The 21,703-nt window shown below is 47.8% G+C and overlaps 2 protein-coding genes across 6 annotated transcripts in view; one reads left to right on the forward strand and one right to left on the reverse strand.

Moving 5' to 3' along the window:
* The window catches only part of SPTAN1 (spectrin alpha, non-erythrocytic 1), a 51,604-nt gene extending 51,206 nt beyond the window's left edge, over window positions 1-398 (forward strand). For all 5 annotated transcript variants that reach the window (XM_086475798.1, XM_086475799.1, XM_086475797.1 and 2 more), the window contains one exon: window positions 74-398. In XM_086475798.1, the coding sequence (XP_086331924.1) occupies window positions 74-199 (126 nt within the window). In that variant the 3' untranslated portion in view covers window positions 200-398. The remainder of the gene's footprint in view (window positions 1-73) is intronic.
* Window positions 399-430: 32 nt separating this feature from the next.
* DYNC2I2 (dynein 2 intermediate chain 2) lies at window positions 431-8,338 on the reverse strand. The gene is made up of 9 exons (XM_086475800.1): window positions 8,246-8,338; window positions 7,241-7,495; window positions 6,411-6,520; window positions 4,496-4,653; window positions 3,947-4,056; window positions 3,042-3,209; window positions 2,382-2,614; window positions 1,406-1,563; window positions 431-812 (listed from the first exon to the last, which is right to left on the reverse strand). Exons 1-9 carry the CDS (start codon window positions 8,321-8,323, stop codon window positions 574-576), a joined length of 1,509 nt encoding a protein of 502 aa, XP_086331926.1. The 5' UTR covers window positions 8,324-8,338; the 3' UTR covers window positions 431-573.
* Window positions 8,339-21,703: the final 13,365 nt, after the last annotated feature.

Consider the following 21,703-nt stretch of genomic DNA (forward strand, 5'->3'; position numbering starts at 1 on the left):
GGGCGGCTCGTAAGTGCCCCCTCCGCGGCCTCCAAGGGCCCGTCTCCACCTCCGCCCTGTCTTTGTCTTTCAGAACCTGACCCGGGAACAGGCCGATTACTGCATTTCTCACATGAAGCCCTACATGGACGGCAAGGGCAGAGAACTTCCTTCTGCCTACGACTACATAGAATTTACACGTTCACTCTTTGTGAATTGATTGAAAACACTAGTACCAAAAGATGCAAAGAACATGCTCACGTTTGCTGACGATAGCTCTGCATGTGTCTCTCTCTCTCTTTGTGCTCTACAATAATCAATGTTACTTTACGATGTAACCTAAACTGCTTAGCTTAAAACTCTTAGGGAAAACGAACATATTGCAGTGTGCTTCAATAAAAGTTACTGGTCGAACCACATCAGCTCGTGTTTAATGGCAGAATGCACATTGAGCCGTTACAGGTGGGTGAAACTCCAGCTGCTGTAGATACGTGTGTCTTGCAGGCCAGCACTGTGGAAGAGGCGAAGGGGCAGCTTTTCCTGGGCTCGGAGTAGTAACAACTGGTAGTAGTAACAGCTGGTTGTGTTGCTGCCTCAGTCTGTGGTCTCGCTTGCCAGCTGCTCCAGGTGATTCATTTCCCTGGGTCCCTGCTCTGTGAAGTCCGAACTCAGCTGCCAGACTTTGACTGTACCGGTGGCGTCCCCCGCTGCCAGGAGCCGAGGTTGCTTGATGTTAAACTCTAAGCAATACACGGGGCACTCGCCCGCAGCCTGCTTTAAGGAGAGGGCAGGCTTCTGTGGGCTCTTCTCCAAGTCAAACAGGTGCACGTCGCCTATAAAACAGAACCATTCATTGCAGCTTTATGGCAGGGGACGTTGCATTTAACAGCAGGTGAGCATCTCCTTAGCCTGGAACTTACAGGTGTTCTTTTTAACCCGCTTCCCCTTCCTTCTGAAGGTGTCCGGGCTGTGACAGGTAGCTGACATCACTGTGAAACAGCACAGATCTAGTCTGCTGTCAGAGACCTGGAACCAGCTTGCCAGATTCTGTGAAATCTCTGTTCCTTAACTCAAAAACGTTTGGGCAATTTTCTAAGGAAAAATTTCTTGGTTTAAACCCATTAGCTCCAGAAGTAAATGTCAACAACAAAGAGGCTGGAAATAAGTTCTAGCCATGGTGATCTTGCCACGTTACATCCCTGTGACTGGCTGTGGCAACAGAAGTAAAGGTATCATTAAAAGTGGAAAATACCCCCGAGTGGAGTTGCCTTGCTAGTTAGAAGTGACGCCGCTTTCCTAACGGCGCAGCACAAACAAGGGTCACTGCGCTCTGCTTGTGGGAAATGCTAATCAGTACAATTGACTGGCACTAATTAACACTCAGCACGATCTTTGTGTCTGAGAATAGGCACCCCCAGGTACTTGCCTTCCCCTGATGCAGCTGCGAAGACCAGCGGTCGAACTGGAGACCAGCGCACACAGAAGAGGTATTTCTTTGATAACTGAAGGGAGAGGAGGGGCTGTGTCTGCAAGATGGAGTGCAAGTGAACTTGGCCGTCAGTCCCACAGCTCAGAAAGAGGTTCCTGGGGGAGGGAGGAAGCAAGAAACAACTTTTTTGGCTTTATTGCTAAAGAGACAGAACAAAAGTCACTAAAGGAGCACAATCTGGGACACTATTACTGCTTTGCAAAGGTCTGGGCGTGCTCCCTACGGCAGCGATTTCCAAGCAGGCCCCGGGATGGGGTGTGTGGATGCAGCTTTGTTGCTGCCCTCAATTAAGTTTAATGAGGGCTCGTGTTGTCCACCGAGTATTGCTGGTGGGTTGTGGGCCAGGGATGCCTGAGAACTGCTGATCTAGAGGGGACATTGTTAGAGCTGTGCTTGTCTCATGCAAATTAAATGCAAACCTGGGCTGTCAGCATGTTTCATAGAAACACGGCTTGGGGCCTCTTCCTCGGAGGGCGGGTACATGCAGGCAGAGACGTGAGCTTCGGGCTCAAAGTCAGGCAGCTACTAGTAAGGTTTCTGATGGGCAGATCACTTGAGGACTGATACATAAATGACGTTGTCAGCTCCTCCCCTTGTCTTTGATCTTTAATACCAACATCTAGGACGATCTAAGGAAGGTGCTAACGCTGTATCTACCCCAGCCTGAGCGCAGATGCTATTCTGTGTTACTCGTGCCCACACACAGCGTGTTTGCGGGGGCAGCTTCACCAGAGCCAAGGGACATTGTTTCTCCTACGACGGGAAGTTACTTGATCAAGTTCCTAATGCCAGATGAGCCGTTTTTTGGAACTCGTACACCCCCACCCCCGGGGGGCATTCGCCAAACGCATGTTTAAGCCTGGGCAGTAACCGTGCCTGACGCGCAGCGCCGGCGTCAATTCCCAGCACGTGCCTGTGGAAGGGCGAGCAGCTGACGGAGTACACCGGCCCGGCGTGCGGGGAGAAGGCGAGCTCCGCCGGTGCCCTGAGGGGAAGGGAACTGCCCGTCCGATGGAGGGCCGGCGCCTCTGCTGCGGTGGAGCACTTCAGGGAATAGCCGCCTTCCACACCGACAACGAACACGTGGGGATCGAAGTGTGAAAAAGAGAGCGAGGTCACGCCCACGGCTGCCTCTCCCCAGGTGAACTGAGAGGATAAAAAGAGACAAAGCTGGTGTGAGCTGGGGGCGAGGAGCAGTTAGAGCAGCATCAGCCAGGGACCCAACGAGCTGGCCGCTGCACGCCCCGCACCAGCTCCAACGTCTGTGGCGCTGCTCAGCCTTCACCCTCTGCAGCGTCCTCCTACAAGGGGACTCCTGGGAATTAACAGTATTACAAGCAAGTTCTCCTCTCCAGCCCAGCAGCTTCTCTTCAGAGCACAGCAAAACCTCGGCTGTTGCCAGTCTTCTGAGGAGTGATTTCACTACGGGACAGGAGCTGGGGATTGAGGGTTAGTGCGTGTGTTCCAAAGGGGCTTTTCCTGGCCCTTCTCACGTGGAAGGCAAGCTCTGCCACGTGGGCTCCAGAATTAAGCGTTTTTGGTGGCTCAGCCCTCTTGGACCTGCTGAACTCACCTTCTTCAGCTGGGTGATGCGAGGGATCTGCTGAGCCACCACGGCGAATCCTTCGGCCAAGGCCAGCCGACCGTCTCGCTCCTCCCTCCACACCAGGATCTTTCCGTCCGTCGACACGCTCAACAGCCGGGCGTGGTTCCCGTGCTTGGCGTCAGGCAGCCAGTCAACCTGTTCCAAACGCCACGAGCTCAGGACGAGGGGGACTGTCACAGCTGCCAAGCCCACGCTCGGCAGCCTGCGGTCCCCTGACCTGCCAAGACAACACGGGGGCAGAGCCAGGCGGCAGCCAGTGCCCTTGGTACCAAACCAGCGTCTGCTGGGAGCTGGCACACAGGCGTAGATACCAGGTGAGAGAGAGATCCGTGTAGGTGTTCAGGGCTGGATTCTGTACTGCATTTTCTGTGGCTCACCTACCATCACTTTTGAGGCGTGGTATCTATGGCCCTCTCACCCACCATAAGCAGCAGCGTTTTCCTCGCTTCCAGATGAGAAAGTACACAGATTGCCCAGAGCCACAGGACCCCAGGACAGAAAAACATGAGGAAGTCAGGCCGTATGACATGCTTGAAGCATGCAGCATTAAGCTTCCAACTAAAGATCAGTGACACTTTGCTACTTAAATTTTTAATCCACTACAAGCATTGTTAGCTGCACCAATAAACAGCTACAGCACGGGAGCGGGCCTGCTCTTCATCTACCTGAACAGCGAGAAGATATTTTTTACAGGGTGAGTGCCGAGTTCAGCAAATGCTTGTTCAGTAGCTGGATTTGGGGGGAAACAGCCAACATAAAGAGAAAATAACTGCTGAAATGTAGCAGCCTGTCTGGGACAGGAGCTGAAGGGAGGAAATAGAGCAATGGCACCGCTTGTCCAAGCCGTGCCTGCTGTAGGTGTTCTCTGCTACCTGATAGACTGGGTCGGTGTGAGTGTCATCTGTAATCCCCGTCCTCCAGCTCACAGGGTCTTCTGTTCTGCTGGTATCCCACACCACCAGCTCCCCACTGAAAAGGCCACCTGAAAGGCCAAAGACAAAATCTCAAGGGTCTAATAGCTCAGAACAAACTCACAAGTGAAGCTATGGTGGAACCGGGCCTGTCAGCTTCAAAGGACTGGCAGCTACGTACAGAGCACAGCCAGCTCTGGGTAAGAGTATACAGCGCTGCCGAAATAAGTACGCTCTTCCCGCTCGCACCCAAGGCTGAAATTCCTTCTGTCATCTCTCTTGGATGAGATGATATAAAGGCAGATGTTGCTGAAAAAACAGAAAGACCCACTTCAGAAGCAACAGTGCCTTTGTCGATGTTGGTGAGCATTAGCTCCTCAGTCTGAGGAGCTGCAACACCATCACTTCTGCAAGAAATCTTGGGCTGAGCCGAGAGAGAGGAAAAAAATGAGCCAAGCTGAAGGATGTCAGAGTACGTTTCAGTTAGGATCTAAGGTAAGAGCAACCTACCAGCTATCAGTGATGGCTGGGAGGGGTGGAAAGCCAGGCACATGACAGAACTGGGAACATCCACCACTAGGTCAGGGCGCTGTGGATTCAACCCTCTTCTGTCCAAATTCCAGGTACAAACGTAGGATTTTTCTGTGCTCCAGTCCCCACTGTCCAACCTGAGGATGAGAAAACTACGTCTTGCCTAGTCTGTTCGGCAGAGAAGCCCAATCTAGCGGAGCTCGGCTGTGCCCCGTCGGTCATTTGAACGTGCTGCTTTGTGCCTTGAAGGAAAACCGAGGGGAAGGGATCACGAGGCAATGAAACTGCTCTGCAGAGTAGCAGATACACGGTACGTGTCAGTGCACTTACACAACAAAGCGCCAGCAAGTAAATCTCAGATACGAGTCACTATTCTAAGACCTACGAACCACTCAAATAACGGGCACAATCTAAAGGGTGCCTACAGAAAGCTGCTATGAGAAATTTGGGGATGAAAATCCAAAGCACCCAAATCGCTGCTGATTTGCAAACCGGCTGAGTTGCAAACCACATTGCCTCTGAACAAGCACTCAAAGATCCAGAGAATACACAGCAAGGAAGTATCTCACCTGGAAGACTGCCAGGGGCTGAAAAGATTTATTGGGTCTTACTTGGCCCGAGATAACCAGCGTGATTTGAAGTCCAGGTGCCTCCACAGGAACAGAGAATTCTTCACAACGCCCAAACGGTGTTGAGGACCCTGCACAGATCATGCCACGCACCCCAGCTCTAGAGATTTCAATCCCGTCATGTGCCCGTCACGCTTGTTTGCCACACACGGGTATGAATTACTGCTCTGGGATGCCAACAGACACCGGCCACTCTGCTTCCTCTGGTATTTCTACCTGTTCTGTTCACCACACGCTTACCAAAAGGTTACATGTTGTCTGTCACCAACACTGACCAACGTGATGTCCCATCTTGCTGCAAGGGGACGACATGGAGGACAGAGATCTACAGAACAGACAGAGGTCAGGATGGGAAGCAATGATTTTGAGCCTGACTTCTGCTGCCTGCTGCCTTTATTTGATGCTCTTAATCCTTTTATTGGAAGAGATATGATCGAACAGGAGCAATTTTTCATCCAATGGGTAGCTGATCTGTGAAACTCCTTATTAAAGGGTGTTGTAGATGCTAAAAGTTTACACAGATTCACAGAAACCTTGTCAGTTCATGGAAGGGAATTATCCTGAGGGTAAACACAGACACAGAAACCACATGCTAATCTGAAAACAGCTGTAGGCTGGGAGAGCAGAAGGAGCCAGTAACATACAGGTTTGCCCTGTTTTACTCCTCCCTACGCACTCACTCATGGATACCCTTTTGCTGGGGCTTTTAATGCAAGGAAATGGTAGTGGAATGAAAAAGGAATAAGGCAACAGCAGGGCACAGAAAGGAGAGCAGCTACAGCCCTTCACTGGCTTAGATGACTGTTTTGTCCACCCCTCATTTCAGAAACCCTTCAATGTTTGTCCGCGCGTGCCCGTGGCAGCAGGCGCAGGCACGGGTGGGTGCTGGGTTCAGCTGGGGCGCTGAGAGACCACATCAAAACACCACGATCTTCACTGAAGATAAGCACGTCCTTCCAAACCTCACCTACCTACATTTGCAAGCGCATCTGCTCTTTCCATTTTCTTTCTAAACAGAATCTACCTAGAAACAAACCAGTAAGAGCATGTGTAGCCCTTTCTGGGGCAGGGGGGGAGGGAGGAGAAATAAAGGCCATAATTTAAGACTGAGATTTTGTTTCTTTGAATATGAATTATTTAACTTGCATAAGGTGGAGATATATGTCTAGTTTATTACTGCAGAGAAAGGGACCATACTAAAACTGAGGTCAGCCCGCGAGGTCACACCAAGCTCAGCTGCGCACTCCATCCCTTCAGATACTCACCGGCCGTACGAACATGCGACAACGGATCCGGTGGCGTTCCATGAGACGCTGGTAACCTGCAGGGCTTGATCCTGAGCCGCTGGGTATGCCAACGTATGCAAACACAGCACCTGGCAGAGAGCAAATTCAAGCACTGAAGCAAGAGCCTCCAAACCCAGAGAAATGAGAACTGCGCACGCCCCTGCGTGGGAGCCTGTGGTGACAGCGCTGGCTTCCCCCTGCCCACGCAGCGCGTAGATCTGTGTGAAAGAGTTGTTGAATGCCTGCTGGGGAAAAAACCCACCATACATGACCCTACCAACCCAACCCTCGCCTCATCCTTACCTCTCACCCGCAGCACACTTCAGGGGCTGTGCCAGAGGGGTTACAGCAGCCCCGGTGTGACTGTAGCACCCGCTGAGCTTCACAAGCGATGGTTTGAAACCGACTGTACGAACAGGTACTGACAGGTGCCAATTGCTTCCACTCTGGAGCACTGTACACTAAATATATATGATCTAAGTAGGAAGAGCTGCGAAGTCACTGACCCCAGCTGTTCCTAGACACCTGCTGGGCTGGCCTGCTCTAAAGGGGCTACTGGAAGCTGACAATAAGCCTACACCAACTGCAGGTTTCCTTCTCACAAAGCTGCTGCAACGCAGTCGCTAGCAGGAAGGACAGTTTGCCCAGGCCACAAGCAAGGGGGAAAGCTGGAGAAAACAACTGGTAATGTCTAATTGTTAGAATCTGGCAAGAACAATCACAGCAGGAAGAAACAGAACTAACGAGTTAGAGCCACTGCAACCAGCTCCGCTTGGGTAATGACAAGGAACTAAATTCTGGCAACTTACTGTTTCATTCTGATCTGTCCAGTTCACTTCAAAGCCATCAAAGGCACGGCTTTTCCAGTTCTTATTTAGCTCCTTGATAACTGCATCCTCCACTCCCTGAAGGAATGACAGAAGGCTAGTGTAATCTACTTGGACTTCTTGCTGGAAGTCTTGGAGAGCATCTTTACTTTGATCCGTCTGCACACCAGCATCTCGGCTAGTATGAGATTGTGCTGCAGAGTCTACTGTTGAAATTTTCCCAGTCTGGCAGCTTTTCTAGTAAAAGAAGACAGACAGTTTATAACCCAAACAGGAAAAAAAAAAAAAAAAAAAAGCGTGCTGCACAAAACATCCACAGCATCTTCCCCTTTCTGGCACTTCACAGACATTCAAGCACATTTGCACACCTCTGGCTCACGGTTAAAAGCAGGGTGTCTTTGTAACCGTCCGGGTGTCCGTGATGTATTTGTGACCTTCACACGATCGGATACGGGACAGAGACGCCTGAATGCCAGTCAAATTCAGGCCACGTGCTCTACAGCATGGCGTGGGGAGGGCGACAGAAAGCAAAACGGCAGTGAGCCTCCAGAGGACACAGCAAACACCCAGCAACATGACAAGTGCAGTTATCACCTCTCAAACTACCACCTTTGTGGCAGCTGCACGTGTGTTTCTTTGCCGATTTGCATAAAGGGCCTAAACTTGTCACACGCTGCAAAGGGGCAGAGCCAGCAGGCAGACACCGGCACCACGGGCCCGCCCGCCGCCGGCTCTGCCCCGGGCGCGGTGCGGACTCCCTGCGGGGAAGGTCTCCGTCCCGGGCCGGGCTGGGGCAGCGGGGTCTGCGGGGGGTTCACCGCCGGGCGCGGAGGGGACGTGTCGGGGCCCGGCCACCCCTTCAGCAGGACCGAGGGGGGAGGGCAGGGGCAGGCCGCCGCGGCCCTGACCGCCGCCTGCGGCCCAGCCCGGCCCCTCCCGGCGGTATAAAGGCGCGGAGCGAGGCCGGGGCCGCCCGGGGTCTCTCACCGCCTCGCAGCGAGCGCTCCGGGCGCTCCTCCACAGCGACTCCACGTCGGCGCCGGGCGCCGTCCCGTCCGCGAACATGGCGGCGAGCAGGGGGGTCGCGGCCCGGCGAGCTCCCACCGCCCGCTCCGCGGGTTCCCATGGAAACGGGCGGAGGCGCTGCGGGATGACGTCACCAGGAGCGACGGGGCCGCCGGCCTGCGGGCGGTAAACTGACCCCGGCGGGGGCCATGTTGGGGAAGGGCACAGCGGCGGGCGGCGACTTCGTGGGGAGCGGGGTACGGGCTGGCCCCGGCGGGCACCTCGGCCGGCACTTTTGTTAATGCCGTCGGCCCGCGGCGGGGGCTTCCCCTTCGGCCGCCCCGGCTGGTCCTGCCGCGGGCCGGCGGGTCCCAGCAGAGGCGGGCGGGCGGGCGGGCGCAGGGGCTGCCAGGAGCTAAGATGGCGCCGCGGGTGGGGAGGAGAGGGGCGACAAAGGCGAGCGCGGGGGCGGCCGCGGCGGGAGCCTTAGGGGTGAGGCTGCATTGTGAGGGGAACGGCGTTGGGGGGGGGAAAGCCGCTGTTCGGCGACTGGCGGCGCAGAAATCCCGCGGCGCTCCGCGGTACGTGTTGCGGCCCTGGGGCTGCTCCGGAGCCGCGGGCGGCCGTGGCGGAGCGCCGCGGAGAGACGCCGTGGGGCAGCTCGGGAACAGGCCGGGGGCTCCGCTCCGGAGCCCTCCACCCGCGCAGGAGGAATTGTTAGTAATGCTAAAACCCCGGGTTTAAGCACGCCGCTTTGGTTCGCGTGCATGGAGTGCGCTTGCCGGGGAAGCGGGGTAGGGGAGTCGGCTTCAAGCGTGCCCGTGAAGCCTGGCGTGCGCTTTGGCTCGCTTTTCCCGTTCGCTGGTTTCGATGAGGGAATTATGGTAATTTGTACTGTGGGTGAGTTACTATTTAACCTCACTGCGAGCTCGCTGCGCGCCAGCCGGGCTGCCGGAGCCGGGCAGCTCCCCCCGGGAGCACCGGAGAGCTGTGGTTAACCTGGTGCAACGTCTGCCCGTCGGTGCGGGCACAGCCGGCGAACGGCCCTGCTGCTTGTGTCTGCAGAAACACGTACGGGTGTCCCAGCTTCCTCCAGTAACTATTCCTAACAGGTATCACTGGGCTTGTAGGGTTTTTCCAATTGTAACTCCATTGGAACAACTTAATGATGAACGCAGAGGCTAAATTTAGCCCTGGCATGAGCAGGCACAGATGCACTAACTTCAGCGGAGTTATTCCTGCTGTTGCTGGGAAGGAGTTTGGCCTGCCTGTACCAATCATGATCGCAGCACGCAGAGTAGGCGCTCGTGAGAACGGACGTAGCACCGCTTCAGCACATGTGAATCCATTTATGTCGGGGCCCAGCGCAGCGGTTCTGAGGAATTTAAAGTCCTTCACAAATAATAGTGAAACGAGATTCCCTAAAACTCGTGAGAAAGAACTACTATAGCCGTTTTGCAGATAGTGAAACTGAAGCAGAGAGAGGTTAACTGGCGCCTCCTTCAAAAGCAAGGAAAAAAAGTCCCGATGGAACTGAAGCCTGCAAATTTTGAAGCCTGTACTGTGTGTCTGCTGTGATTCTTCCCCTGGTTTGTGTGGACCTCCATGACACTCCATAGTACAGCTCAGAACATAAATGCCTTCTTGAGTTGGACTGATGGTCCTCCTAGCCCTGCGGTGTCTCTCTGATTAGTGCAGGAGTTAATCTGAGCTTCCAGAGTTCAAGTTTGGCATCTCCTGCAGTGGGAGGTAGCTGGTACGTGTGGAAACTCGAACAGTGGCAGCAGGAGACCGTTTTTTAGTGACAGGATGCGAGTCTGACCGCTTTCATAGTCCACGTGTCTTATAGGCAGGCTTGTGGCGCCTTGCTTTTGGCCACGGTCATGTGGCAGTGAGTAACTGACTAGACAGACCGCTGGCTTGACCAAAAAGGGTATTTTTTTATGTTATTTTCTGTGGTATGGCTTGGTTTTTATCAGGTCAAATGTCAGTGAATTACATATTTAATGACAAAGCATACTCTGCTGTCCTCTTCTACCAATTTTAACACAAGTGACACATCTCAAGAGTCGCAGCTCTCAAACTCTTCTTTAAATCTTCAACCAGGTGTCTGTAGCCATGGGTTTGAAACAACTTTACCATCTTTTTCTCATTCATTGCTGTTTCCACCTTGTTTCAAACATCCATTTACAGAGCAGCGCTAAAAGACATAAGAGTATTGGAAACAATGTAGTGGTTTTGTCACAGCAGCATTCCAGTCCCTTCTCTGGTGAAAATACTTGATGTTCTGCCTCTGTGCATTCATTCAAGAACTCGACTGCTGTATCGTAAAACAGTGCTGTGCTGCTATTATTGGTGAAATCCTAGCACAGCATTTACTGAGAAATGCTTATTTTTTACGAGATCAGCTTGAAGATGCAAAACAGTGACAAGATAATTTGTCCCTTAATGAGAAAAATAAATACCTTTTCTACTCCAATTCAACAACCCTATTAAAAGTATATAAAGCGAGCAGAGTTGGATGAGTTTTTCTACTGCGAATGGTTAAATGCAGGAAGCAGTGGGATTTTTTAATCTCAGTTTGCTTTGTGTTATGTAACTGATTCTAAATATTTGAACCCAATAGCAGGGTGGGTTTTTAAAGAGGTTCTTAATGTTTAAGATTTATCATCTATAAATAGATCATCTTAAGTCATCACTAAATTATCTTTAATTGGTATGATTAGAACTGCCAAGGAATATTAGTTAGCAGAGTATTACTGGTAGTAGAGTAAATATTACAAGCGTAATATTCGTCATACTGAATATATATACAGTCTGCATCAATAAAATGCTAAGCACAAACTGCAATTTCAAAACTTTAACTTGTCAGAGGGAATTTAAGGAGACAAGTTTGTGGGTTTTGAGACGGCAAAGTGAGATAAGAAAACTGGGATTTGAATCTGTGAAACAGACAAAAAGAAATCAACATTTTTTTCAGCAACTAATATGCAAAGTTCCTGGAAATGTAGTACGTGTTCCTCCTAATGTGGTGCATGTCTGGGCTCTTTCTTCCCTGAGGATGAGAAAGGGGTAAACAGCTCCCAAAGACGACTGTTCTAAGTCGTTGCAGTTGAATCCTTCTTTATTCCAATCTCTCTGACTTGCTGGGGTTTCAATTTATCAACAGTATTTCAGTAAAACATACCTTGCTGCTTCTTTCTGTCACCGCAGTATCAGATACAGAGATGTCTTTGTTTTGACATAGTAACACTGCATCGGAAATGAGGTAAAATCAGGGATAATTGGGGGAGGGTTGTTACTAGCCTGAGGCAACTAGGTCTCTCTCAAGTGGCTATTACTACTACAGTGCTGATCTGTCTTTCTTCTTTGTGCTTCCTGAGACAAAGTATTAACAAGTTTTCACTTTCACTTAATGGAGCAAATCAGCATCAGAAAGCAAATGAAACAAGCGAAGACTGAGGTAAAGGAAAGCAGTGTGGGACGGAGCACTGGGGGAGGACGTGTTGGAAGAGAGAATGAGCTGTGCCCCCGGTGTGCACATGTATTGTTACGATTTCTGTGACCTGGAGTGAAACAAATATTCTAAGCTACATCCCAGTAAAGATTCACCCACTAGTGGGTGCAGCAGCTGCCCTCCATTTGTGCTAAATGAAACAATTAGTTCTGTTGAGGCTCCAGGCAGCTGGAACAGCAATCTCCACCCAAAAACAGACATAACCAAGCCTGTCCCTTTTACACCTTCCCCTCCATTCCCCCCACCCCAAACAGAGGCAAGTAAGGATGAAGAAAACATGCACAGTTCGAGCAAGAACTATGCGGTGTCCAGCCATGAGAAAGAGCTCTTGGCGCTTAGATTGGCAGTGAGGGGCTTGAAACGGGATCAGAGGAATCGCCTTGTACTGACTGATGGCTCTGTTCAGAGGAGCAGAACTTTTTACATATTCTCATTTATTAAAAAACAAATCACAGCCAAACAACAAACCTCTTCAACAAGAAAAAGGGTTTGTATCAAAGAATTGTCACTTCTCTTCCCAACCAGTATAACCAGCAAGACCAAATTCTGTTTCCCTGATGGTTCCTTTCAAACCTGTGTGCCGTTGTTTTGCCTAGCCCGACAAATTTGGTTGGGCTGAGGTCTGGGTACTGAACGGTGTTGCCTTTGAAGTAACCGAAGTATGCGAGCGAGAGTTAGAGCTGGCTTTATGCTGACATTCTGTGCTTGTTATTTGGGTGTGGAGAATGTCTGATCACTTGCTCCTGTTTAGTTTTGAACTAGATCTTGACTCTCATGTGCTTGAGAGTGAGGTTTTTTGCTCTACTGATCTAGGAGTTAGTTTCACTGGGGCTTGGAGGTTTGTGTTAAATGGAAATAATCTTAGAGAAAAATAACCGAGGTACTACCCACAAGGAAAATTACTGGAAAGCCGCTTAACTGTGCAGCATTATTTAAAAGGACACCTCTTTAGTTTCATCAGTAATCTGGTGTAGCTCATTCCCGAAAGTGTTTAGCGACAGCAGCACCCTGTTGCGCTACTGTAGGTGGCGATTTTGGAGGTCAAATGCAAGACCAAGAAGTCGTGAGTTGACTGAAGTCTGTTGATCTGCAGTGTTACCTGTGAGGCTCCTCATCTCATACAAGGCACATGCCACAAGCATTTGTTTTACCCTTGCCGAAGCTCTGCAAGGTAGAGAACTGCTGGTTCCGTTTTCTGACAGCGAACATTTCAGGTGTAAGGGTGAGATGACTTGCCAAACTGTCCTGGGAATTTATGGCAAAAGAAAGAACAGGACCCAAGTTCCTAAATTGCAGAGCGGTGTTTCAACCATAGACGATACATATTTTGTGGACGCGTTGCTAATGTACACATCTTCTTTCTGTTGGAGATGGGTGATTTTAAAACATCAGGTATTCACACAAGCACTAAACCTGAAGGAAAGGTCGGTCTCCACAGCTGTTCAGTGTGGAGAACGCCGTGTCCGTGCGGCTCAGTAGCTGAACAAGGATTCACGTCCTTGCGTGGCCTCGGTGCGTTACCTCTGGCTGCATGAATCCTCCAGCTATCGCTTCTCCGGTGCCGTTCCTACAGGGCTCATGCGTTTTCTCTAATTTCTGACCTCCTTTTCCCTGTTCTCCCTCCCAAATGGCCCTGCAAATGCTGTGCCCTTTTTCGCTTTGAAAACTGTACTTTCCATTTAGGCAGAAAACACGTTGCCTCATTTCTGAAGCTCTGTTACACCCAGAGACATGATATGTTGTAAAACCAATCCATCTCCAATAACATCACAGATCCATTATACTTTGTAGAATTAAGAGTTGGGGGATCCTTATTAAATAGTATGGGTATGATTTCTTGCACTGCACGGGTATTGCCTGTCCCACGTTCATTCCTACACGGATAACGAGACAAAGATTTTAGTCAGCTGTACCCAGAAGGGGAAGGGGCAGAGGGAAAGCTAGCTGTGTGGCAGGTGTCGGCGAGCTACCGCCACGGGCGCCCAGGCACCACGCTGGCGGGGTTTGAATGGCAAGCAAGAGCTGGCGCAGGGCCAGGAGCCGTGGCCTAGCGAAAGAGGCATCTGTGAAAGGCTCAGGATCCCGATTCCTGGCTGTCATGGTGCTCCGAACTCGGTGGCAGCTGGGAGCCTCTGCCTTGGACAGAGGCTTGATGCTGTCAACAAGGTGATTGGCAGTGTCTCTCTCCTTTTAGACTCAGCAGCCTCTAGTTCCTGCTGAGTTTGTACCAGCATGCCCACCATCTAATCTCAGAAATAAAAGTACAATCTGGCACGCCACTCTTAAAAGGTAGCTGACCTTTTGCAGTGCTGACAACAGGGAAGAAATGCTGAGATCCCTTAAATTGATCCCGTATTCAGTAACCATGCGTGACTAAAAATTATTTATCTCTTCTGTGCATCACTTCATCAACCTATATCACATCTATAGTATCTCAAACAGTTGCTGGAATTTTAATTGGTATGTATGAAGCAGCTGGCTACCCCAAAAAGCATTGTGGACAGTTATTACTCACCTGAATAGAACTGGCTCTCCTGTGCAGAAGTGTGGTTTCAAAAAAAGGACATTCAGAAACAAGGAGTGGCATTCCACTCGGTGCCATCAGATTTGCACTTACGTAAAGCAAGCAAGCAGAATTAGCATGACAGGTTTTGATTGCTCTTCAGGAATCTATGTATTTATTTCAAGCATGATACTTTAATCTCTCATACTTCATTTCTATGAACACTGAATGATCGATAAATACATCATTGCTTTCCTGGGGTGCGGATCTGTAATTTAAGGGTGGAGAATAAAATAATATTCCTACCGTGATGCTAGCTCATACAGTAGGAAAGCCAGGTTTGCAAGAACTTCTTTTATCGATACAAATTTCCATTTGGAGAGTTTGCATATTGTCAGTTTTGCTGGACCAGCACTTAGTGTGAAAACCACCTCTGAAGTGGCAAATAAAAATATCCCATTTTGATTGGTCTGTTATCCCAAGTATAACAAGGATCCCAAAGGATCCTGGAGCATATTATACAAGCACACACAGAGATATCTTTACAAAATTATGCACTGCAGAAAGATTATCATCTTCTCAAAAGCACATGGAAGATTAAGGGAAGCAGAATATCTTGTACAGACAAATTGGATATGTCAGTCTGAGTGTTTCTACTGTTGCAGAAAATGCCAAGTGATTTTTAATGATCATTTTCTTTTTATCGCCCCTGTAAGATGGCACCTTTATCTTTTAGGAGAATGACAGGATCATAGTCTGGTACTCAGAAATAACAGAATGAACCACAAATATAGCCAGTTTGTGTAACTTTTACTTTAGTGTGTACGTAGGGCTCCCAACACAAGCACTGATGCCAGTCTAACTTAAAAAAAAAAAAGTGAAAACATGACAAAACAGGGCTTAAGAAGGCATGAATGTGGCTCTCTGTGGAGAAGTGTAAAAGACAATTGCACCAATTACATGCTGGTTTTGGAACTCCATGTAGCCTAAGTCTATTGAAATATATATTTGTAAGTGGGAGTGGTGGGGAGGGAGGATGCGCTGGAATGAGGCCTGGAGCTGAAATGCTGTCGTAAAGGCAGTAGGAGGAGGGAGAGCTGTAAATTGGCTGCTATCCTCCCATTTAAAAAAAGGTCCGGAAACATTTTAAAGCCAAATTATGTGACACCTTTCATTGCTGTTTTTCTTTTGTCCTTAGTTTTCCATTTAATTGATTGAAACTTTTCCTAGTTATGCTACCAATTGTGGAAGCTGCGGTGACTAAAGGCATTTTTATTTTGCTCTGTTCTAGCCTGACAAACTCCTGCTTATGCAACAGCTTATGCCTTTAGTAACACCAGCATAACTGCATCAGTACTAAAACCCCTCAGATTTCTTAGCATCAACAAGGCCTGAGAGAACTTGCTGCAGTGCTGGGATGTGACAGGAGGCAATTTATAAGGAATTAACTCTGACAGTCACTTTATACAGCTGATTTTCAAAGATCTAGGCACTAAAGATGTGTTAATGAGGGTACTGAGGCTTCATAATTAATTATATTAGCATCTCTTTGTTACTCTCTACAACAGTAGTGGCTGGTTGACATTTCAATAGGCGTCGGGTAGTATTCTTTGTTATTATTATCCAGGAGTACAGTTATACCTCAGCTCCCAGAGGGCGACGTTGCATGTAAATGCCTCTGTGAATTGCAAGGGCCTTTGGATCTCAGTAAAAAGCCCCTGAAGGAGACCCTGCTGGAAACTGAATGGATGTCAGTAAAATTTCTCTAGTCTGGAGTCTCTCTTCAGATATGGACTCTCCTCCCCCTTCATTTCTCCCCTCCCTTCCCTCCCCCCTTCCTTTCCACTGTGCTGGTCCTTCTCACAAGGCTTAAGAACAGCAATACCCGGCACTTACTGAATGTTGAGTTCCAAACCTCTAAAGGAAGGAATACTGACCCGAACCAAACGGTGAACAAAGTAACCTGAAAATAGGGAATATTTTCACATGCTTGAATTTTCAGTGCAGTAAACCCAGTGCTGCCAGAAGGAGTCCCAGAAGTGGTGAGTCAGATAAGAGATGTACGACCGCGGTGGGAGGGAAATGGTCTCTACTTCGTTTTACACCACCCTGCCCCATCTTGCAAAGGCAGATGAAATTATTTTCCAGTCACTCCACTGCAAAAACAAACCTGGAGTTTAAAGGTTATTTCCTTTGTGTGTTTCTGAGAGATGTTATTTTTGAATACAAAAGGGCAAGGATGACTTTGTTCGTGACCTCATATTCTACTCTGAAAACTTTTACAGTATCACCTGAGGTGGCAGAGCTGCTATTTTGTTTATTGATATATTCCACTTGCTTGTGTTAATTTAAACAAAATTTGCCAAAAAATATTGCTCTTTTCCACACCAGTTAATTGCAACCTTGTCATGGTTAGGCTGATTTAAGGGCACAGGTTAACAAACACCTCTTCTAAACCCGCGAGACTTCTACAAGGTGTTCCTTACCCTTTCCTTGTTCATTCCTGCCTTCGTGGGACCCTCTTCCTTGTAACATTGTTCATGCATCTGCACCAGGGAATCAGATCAGAGTATCAGTCTGAGTTAAACATAAATGGTTTTTATGGGGACTATTTCTAATCGAAATCAGTTTCCTGATTCACTTTAACATGGGGCTACACAAAAAACCCAAAGCCTGCACTGGCACAACGTGCAGGGGAAGAGGGGAAGAGGGGAGGAATGCGTGGTGGGGAATGCATAAGTAGGAATTTCTACCAAAAAATAGCTCGTCAAACTATATCCTGAAAAACTTCCTGAAAAACTATATCCTGAAAAAATTCTTCCAAGCCAGAACCCCCTCTCTGCTTTGCGTTCAGATAGCACCTTGTGCAAAGGGATCACGGTCGCAGAACTCTCAGGACTCTCAGAGCTGTTGTAATACCAAAAAATAATAAGCGTTCCCACAGGCTGACACAATTAACCAAATTCCACTTGCAGATCTTCATTGCTGGCAACTCGTGCAGCATTTTATGTAGCCAAAGTCGGAGACTAGTGCTACTCCTGAGTTCTGGCTCTGGCTCTAATGAGGAATAACTCCGAGTAACTCTGGTGTTCAGCTAACCTACCAATAAAAGAATTACTTTCCTCACAGAGTGTTTTATATCTAACTAGATTTTTGTTATGAGCTTTGACATTCTGAGATGAAAGAAATAATGTGTACAATGTATTATTACAGCAAAACCTGTATATGACAGATCTCTACATATTTTCCTCTTTTTTGTTTCACCTTCTCTGTCACTGTACTCCTACACAAGACTCAAGACATGCTGCAAATGTTCGAATAATGCCAACTTCAAACTACAGAATTGTGTCGTACTCGCTCTTCACTGAGCAATGCTGCCTGTGTTTATTTTAATCTGATATTTTCTGGATACAAACAGAGGTTACCCCCGAGAGTCCAAACTTCGATAGCACTGTACATAACAAGGGAAGTTTTTAATGATTCCCACAAAAACGCTGCCACTTGGTAACAAGACAATGGATGGAATATGCATAGTATAAAATGTTATTCTCTACTGCTATTCCTGAGGGACCAAATCTTGAAGCGTTATTCAACTTTGTTTAGGATTCAGCAAGAGTAGGACTGCTGTAGGACTGAGGAGATGGGAAATAAGAGCTTCAGGAACTGGCCAGAGTTAAAATCCTGGAAAGCAAAGGTTTATGAATTGTCCTTGTAGAAATGCTGGCTCCCTCTTCATTTCCTCATGAGTGGAGAGGAGGAAAAGGATCATCTGAATGTGTCCCTGCAGGAGAACCCACAGAAGCACACAGTATAGTTTTTCCTAGTCCTCAACACTGCTCTACCCCTACTGCTTAGTTATCCTAAAACTTCAATTCAGCATTCATTTGAATTTATAATACTCTAACTTCCATGATTTTTTATCCGTATCTATTGTCTCATTAGAAAGACCCTCCCTAGCACTACAGCTTCTGCCCTAGCTGTGAGGAAATCACAGCCTTCCTTCAGACAGAGCACCACTGAAGGAAATCGAAGACTAGCAGCTACTTCCCCTGTCAATTATTTCAGGGCCTTCTACATAAAAATTTGGTTGGCACAGCTATTCCAGAACAACTCCCAGAATAAATACTGCAGCGTTCGAGTTTGAAAGTGTCTTTATTTGTGATTGATCATTGTACCTGGGAATACTTCTTGTAAGTGGTCAGTTTTTCCAACAACTTCTGTTTAGAGCTGTCATTATGGAAGAGGGTATGTAGTAAAATAAAGCCTCAAACGTAAACACAAAGCCAACCACCACATATATCATTTAATCACCAAATGCTTTCAAACAAACATCTTGTTTTTCAGACATTTTCTGTGAAATTGTAGCTGTATTAAGCTTGGTTGAAGTCTTCCGTTGCCTCAGTGCAGGGTGGATTGGTTCTAACACTGTCCTGCAAAACTAATAACTCTGTATCCCTACGGATAGCTTTTGAACATCCACTGCTGTGAATGCACCAACAAAATGTATGTATCTGCCCTTGGAACACCCTGCAGGTGTTGCAGATAGTGGAAAGACACCTTTGCATATGCCAGTACGTGTTTTCAAACAAAACTTTTATACGTTTCAGATCCTGTCTTGGATTGTGAACTCCTCAGGCAAGAGGAGATGGATAGTGACATCTATAAGTGGTAGCAGCACATCTGGACGAGTTGATATTTAAACATTTTTGCTTTTAAAAACTGCAGTTCAGAAGTTCTGGATTTATAACAGCATCTATGTACGTGTCTGTTGGCAGAGCTGATCGGTAGTTAACAGCCACAGGCTCCATCTGTCACGGTCCACTCCGTGGACTCTTGATGGTTCGTTCGCTGTGATCTCGAAGTGCAAAATTAAGGGCCATGCCAAAGGGTTTGGCTTCAATCAAACAGTGAAACTTTATTGTTTGCCTGTAAACCTGTGTGCGACAGGGAAAGAGGGTGAAAGGAAAGGGAAAAAGTAAAAGTGAAAAGAGGAAAGAGATGGATAGCTACTACTATGAGTCCAAGGCGTCCCTGTGGTCCCAGGTCCAGGCAGCGTCCCACCGGTCCTGACGATCGTCATGATCCTTGGTGGGGAAAGCTTCCCAAGTTTGGGTGCTGAGGAGCCATCTTTTATGCCAAGTAGCATCCCTTGCTCCTCCTCTGTATCTCCATCTCTTCTGGGCTCCATCGATGCTGATCAGGCTTTCGTGACAGCAGTTATGCGGCCGCCTGGTCAGCTCGGGCTTGTCCCGTACCAGAGAAGGGCACGGCTCTCTGCCACGCAGCTCTCCCTCCCGGGGTGTTCGTACCGCATTCCATTCTCGGGGTCAGCAACTGTGTCTCTGGCAGGCCGCTGCAGACCCATGTCAAGATGTTAGCCTGACTTTTGGGGTACCGTACTGTGCATATCCCTGATGACAAGGTTGAGACAATGCTGTTTTCTGGACCGACTCTTACACCATCTAAGCCAAGGAACAGGACAACATCAATGTCTGAGATATAAAAAAGTCAAGAAGGGCAGGAAAATCCTCCAGTCAAATGTCTCTCTGGGCAGGAACTCTTAATTTCACAATGCAGAATGTAACTTCAAGAGAATTCTCCAGTAAACAACTTCCCCTAATACTCTGGAAAGCACAGAGCAGTTCAGTTCCCTACAAAATTCACAACTGTATACCTTATGTGAAAAATAGGAGCAAAACATTCTTAAGCACCCACGTATCTGAAAAGCTTATGTCTCGTGTTCAGAAGCATCTTAGGACTCATTGACTTTGAATTTAATTTAAGATTTTTAAGAATATTTTGACCGCCTCTTTGCCTCTACTATCTGGGAACAAGCACAAGTGTTATGTGACCATCCAGTGCTTCACAGCTTACAAGCAAGTACTCTGGCAAGTTAAAAACGTTGGTATAGGAAAAAAATAAAAATCAGGTTTAGCAACTATGTCTAATGGGAACTTCACCAAAAAAAAAAAAAAAATCCAAATAGAATCACAGGATTTATTCAACTACATACTATTAGTCACTCCCCAGTAACACAGTCGTCTGTGTTACTGAACCACCATCCTGCTTCAGTGGCAGCTACCAGCCCAGAAATATTTTCATCCGAGGGTTTAAACTGCAACAACTGTGAGGACACGTGGAAGATTCTTCCGTCATTATCTAACCATTCAGTTCTAATGTGGGTGCTCGACGGGGAAGGTCCGTGACTAGTGGAGATGGATACACAGTTGGAGGGAGGTATTTAACTGTTTCATATATGTGCCAAACTCTCTTTCTAGGGTCACGGAGGCTCGGCAGTTCCTGGGGGCTGTCAAACTGATTACATGCAGCAAACCAGCCGGTGTGACTCTGCCTGCTGCTCAGAGCAAGCACTGATATGGCAGTCAGCCTTTACTATCAAGGACGAGCTTATGTGTGCTTGAGATGTGCAGCCTTCAACTCACTGGTGTACTCTGTCATTCAAAAGCTTTCAGACGCTCTAAAAAATTTTGTCTTGCACTCCAAGGGGGAATCTTTGTTCCTAACACAGAGCCCAAGTCTGCAAGTTCTTTGTGGAAGACCAGGCTCCCAGCATAGATGTACAATTGTTAAGCAGTTGGTTGCATTTCAGCAGTGGTAAAATGATCCTCATTTTATATTTCTCTACAATAACTTCTGCAAAGGCTGGGAGATTCCTTGGGATGGAAGGCTATAAAAATGTAAGTTGCTATTAATTATATTGACTTGCATGATTTTATGTATACCCATTTTGCACTGCAGAAATACTTAGAAGGAAATGGACTCTTCTTTTTCACACATCACTGCATTGTGTTTGAGAGGATTTAGCACATTTTCTGATTTCCCTTGCCAAATCGGGGTGTCAAGCTGACTTGGCATTCCAGAAACTAAGCATGATTACCAACTATGTCTCTGTCTTGTAGTAACCTACCTAACTAAGGAAAGAAACTTAGGGAGATCTGAACTTTACATCAAAGAGCAAGTATCAGATTATCTTTACAAAGAAGCTCGTTAATTCAGTTCTTGAGAAAAACGTGCAGTTACTGCCACGCTCTATGTAAACTGTAAGGCCATGAATCAATATCAGCTGCTGCCAAATCCCCCATATATCCCACATACACGTAAAGGAAAACTAACACAAATTTTCCTCATTCGTCTGACAAAGTCATTGCCATCTGGAAGGCTGCAAAGATCTAACTCCCGTATTTGTCAACACCAGAGTACTCAGGCACCGACTTCGAAAGATGCCACATACAGCAGAGTTTTGCAACTTGAACCATGCGACCTGAAGTTCAAACAAAAGCAGGAACGCTAACTCCGTAATACAGAGGGAAAGGAACTATTTCTGATATAGGAAGCATAGCCAATTGGACCTAATAGTTCAGGAAAAAATGTTAGTATGCTATGATATGTGATATAATCA

Source organism: Leptosomus discolor, chromosome 19, assembly GCF_034619465.1.
Source record: "Leptosomus discolor isolate bLepDis1 chromosome 19, bLepDis1.hap2, whole genome shotgun sequence".
Lineage (NCBI taxonomy): Eukaryota > Metazoa > Chordata > Aves > Leptosomiformes > Leptosomidae > Leptosomus > Leptosomus discolor.